General features: G+C 32.5%; 1 protein-coding gene across 1 annotated transcript; it reads left to right on the top strand.

The window, feature by feature from the left end:
• The first annotated feature begins 1,233 nt into the window (after positions 1 to 1,233).
• LOC112522697 (F-box protein SKIP27-like) lies at positions 1,234 to 2,693 on the top strand. The gene is made up of 4 exons (XM_025131986.1): positions 1,234 to 1,425; positions 1,510 to 1,701; positions 1,787 to 1,861; positions 2,250 to 2,693. Exons 2-4 carry the CDS (start codon positions 1,519 to 1,521, stop codon positions 2,451 to 2,453), a joined length of 462 nt encoding a protein of 153 aa, XP_024987754.1. The 5' UTR covers positions 1,234 to 1,425; positions 1,510 to 1,518; the 3' UTR covers positions 2,454 to 2,693.
• Positions 2,694 to 3,640: the final 947 nt, after the last annotated feature.

The raw sequence follows: 3,640 nt of genomic DNA, 5'->3' as shown, positions 1-3,640 counted from the left end.
TTTTGAGCATTTGTATTTTGTGCTTAAATTACAATTTACTCTTGTTAACACTGTATTACAAAAAACAAAAAACTACAGTTGTAACATATGATCTCATACAGTAAAATAAAGATTTTTGATTTGAAATGATATTGATGTTTATTTTATTGAATGGCTTAAATGTTATTTCATTGTGTCAAAATGTCTCATTGGTAGTCCTCATCTACAACACCTGCTTCAACCAAAACGACATCAGGAACAACAAATCGTTCCTCTTGGCTCATATTTCTTGTTCTCATCGACCATGCTTTTTGTCTTCACCTTAATGATCTTTCATACCAATTGTCTTTATCAATCTTGGGTATCAAATACCAAGTCAATATCAAGTGATTGATGATAACATGGTTAGGAGTATTGGGTTGGACACTGACACTTTTTTCTAAAGAAATAATTCTATTTGTTCTAACTTGGATGTTTTAATATATACATTTTATAAATAAATAACATATAACAACCTAATGGTAGGTATCAAAGAATTCACAATACAATGTTGATATAATAACTTTAACTTGATATTTACTTTAATATAATTATTGAAAAAAAATAGCTTCTGTAAATTTAATTACTTAATTAGATTACAAAACTAATTCAAAATTAAAAGAAAAATATGAATAATTAAATTTAATACGAATTTTTATTTAAAAGAAAAATGAACATCAAATAAATACAATATGAATATCATTGCATTTGAAAAATTAAATATACGTTGTATAAAATGAATTGGAAAAAAAACAGTTTTTTTAAAAAGGAAAAAAAAATATTTATTTATTTTATTTTAGGAAAATGGTAATGGTGTGCCGGCAGCGGTAAACGCGTTTGACGTAAATCACCGGGGGAGTGGGAAAGCCGCATAATAACAGCCGCCGAAATAGAACAAACCCCACACGTACACCGTCATTAAATCTCGACCGTCCATCTTCTTTACTAAAACGTGTCAACATCTTAACTATCACCACCACCACGTGACATATCCTCATTCGCAAACTCACATAGGATTCTCCTCAAGGAAACAAGATACGTGTTCAAGAAGAAAATGACAGACAGCCGACTCAAACCGACCAAATCTGCCACGTCAGCGAAAACCACAACCACGAAGCTTCCTCCAACAAATCAGACACTCCCACGTGTACTCCATCTCCAACGGCTACTTTTCTCGACACCCATATAAAAACGCATAAACGTGAAAAAATAAAGAATATTCTGGTCATTTCCACGCACTTTTAAAAAAAAATACGATTTTAATTCGATATTTATCTCTTTGATCCGCAGAACAAAACCCTTAAACCTCTCCACAAGATCTGCAGATTTGCTACTGTTTCCCTCTCAAGAACAACCGTTACAGCAATCGCAATTTACTTGAACGAGAAATTAGGGTTAAGAAACCAGGTTCGTTACCTATAAATTTCATGTTTTGATTTTGATTTTGGGGTTTCTTCGTCGTTTCCCATTTTGATTGTGTTGATGTATCAGGAATTTAAAATGGCATTGGGGAAGAATTACACCTTAGGGTTAGTAAGACGTACCAGTTCATTCGGTAGAAAGAGGATTTTGATTTTGAATGAAATGGATATCGATTCCATTTCGCCTATGAAGAAACGATCAATGGTGAACAATTTCAGTTCGGAAAGATCGTTGCTTGAAGCTCTCCCTCAGGATATTCTTGTAAGTTCCGATTTGATGCTTGTAGAATGCCTTTTTAGTCCTAATTTGTTTCACCGAGTGATGGTTTTTGTGTGTGTTTTTGCAGATTAGGGTTTTGTGTGGTGTAGAACATGATGATCTGAAGAAGCTGTTTCATGTATCAAAACCGATCAGAGAAGCTGTAAGTCCTACCTCCAATTTACAGTTCAGCAGTTTGATTTTTAGGGTTTTGAAAGAAAAAAAAAAAAACAAATACACAACTGTTTTTGCTGCTTAACTGTTACTGTTCATCAATGGAGGTATATAGTCAATAAGACAGTATTCCTATTTATATCCCACCCCGATCCTACTTTTGAGGTAGACATACACCGAATGTGTGTGATTTGGTTTAGGATCGTACTGCACCCACTCCCATTAAACAGATTTGAAAATGCCACTTTCATGATAAGGAATGCCATTAAACCCGTAGAAGGTTAAGTTGTGAATGATAGCCCTTCTTCGAATCCTACATTCGAGTGAAAAACATTGGGATTTGATTTTAACAGGTCTTTGATTTATGATGTTTGCAGGCTACGATTGCCAAAAAAATGCATTTTGCATATAGTACACCGAAGAAGGTCCCTGCTTTTGGGTGTAGCATAGATCCATCTTTAGACGATGCTGACGAAATCGAAGCTCCAAATGCTCCAAGACAATCGAGAGTAGCTCGTTCTCGATTGAATAGGAAAAAACTGGCCGACATCTCGGTGGCCTTGTTTGCTGATGAAGAATGAGAAGCAAATGTCGAGAGTTTTTGTGTATATGCAAATAGAAATGTTGTTGTTGTTGTTGTTGTACCAAAAGGGGTTCTTCAATTGTTGCATTGAAGATGCGAGGTGGCTTAGAAGTGGTTGTACATTTAGAGCAGAAAGTATAGAGACCAATAGATATGAACATTTATTTAATTGTTGGTTTTGTGTTGAAACTTTTAGTTCAATGTAAAATCTTTCCCTCTAATCTTCTGTTTGTTCTCATATTTTCTTTAAGGTTTACATGAACTCTTGAATACTAGTAGTAGTTCCAAAGACCACTTTCATATTAATCTCTCTTTTAGGGCCTATTGATAAACATTTACTCGGGTAAGTGCTTACCAAGTCATGTTACTTTACTGGAGGAATATGGTAAGAACCAAAAATTTTACTCGGTAAGAGCGAGACAATGACTATGAATCTTACCTAGAAGTGAGGGCGGCGACTCTTACCACGGTAAGCATTCACCGAGTAAATTGTTGCATAGGATGTCTTTGGTGGACTAAAATCTTATGGTACGTTAATAAAAATGTCAAATTTTACCGGTAAGCACTGATAAGTAGTAAATGGCCCCTTAATTAATTTAATGTGTTATCAAAGTATGTGTTGCATTTATGCTTTTTCAGGTCTGAACGAACGCTGACCGTCTTAAATTTATTGATAATTTATAGTTATATGAATTTTAGCATAAATTGTTTAAATTTCTTATATAAAAGTAATGGCTATATTTATTGGTCAAGATTTTTCTAAGTCGATTGTTATTTTGAAGTCGGGGGGTTTTTTTTTCCTCCTGTTTCTAATGCAAATACATATGTTTTAATTAGAAGAGTACTTTTGTAATGCATCGAGACACATTTCAGTTTAATATTTTTATTTTATTCTTTATCTATATCGATATAAACGGTTTTATGTGGTTTTGAGAAAGCGATAATGTTTTATTTTTGAATAAAATATAAATTCTAAATTCTAAAATATCATAAAATTTTAAAAATAGTATATAGATATTAGTATCAAATTAACTATTAAAGTTTTTGTTTTGTGCAATTTCTGCAATTCAAACTTTTCTTATAATTTAATTTTACGTAACGATGTAATTTAATTTAGATTTGATAATATAATTTTTTATAAAGATAATAATTAAAAACTCTATTAGAATTTAATGATTATCCTAA

This window comes from Cynara cardunculus, assembly GCF_001531365.2.
Source record: "Cynara cardunculus var. scolymus isolate 2C chromosome LG 12, CcrdV1, whole genome shotgun sequence".
Lineage (NCBI taxonomy): Eukaryota > Viridiplantae > Streptophyta > Magnoliopsida > Asterales > Asteraceae > Cynara > Cynara cardunculus.
The sequence above is the reverse complement of the archived record's forward strand: the minus strand, read 5'-3'. Positions and strand labels throughout refer to the sequence as shown.

What these genes read in the sequence shown, in the direction of transcription:
- LOC112522697 (XM_025131986.1), top strand. Translation starts at nt 1,519, where the DNA reads ATGGCATTGGGGAAGAATTACACCTTAGGGTTAGTAAGACGTACCAGT. An exon ending in CTCTCCCTCAGGATATTCTT is followed by an intron (nt 1,702 to 1,786) that starts GTAAGTTCCGAT and finishes GTGTTTTTGCAG; the next exon opens with ATTAGGGTTTTGTGTGGTGT. An exon ending in CAAAACCGATCAGAGAAGCT is followed by an intron (nt 1,862 to 2,249) that starts GTAAGTCCTACC and finishes TGATGTTTGCAG; the next exon opens with GCTACGATTGCCAAAAAAAT.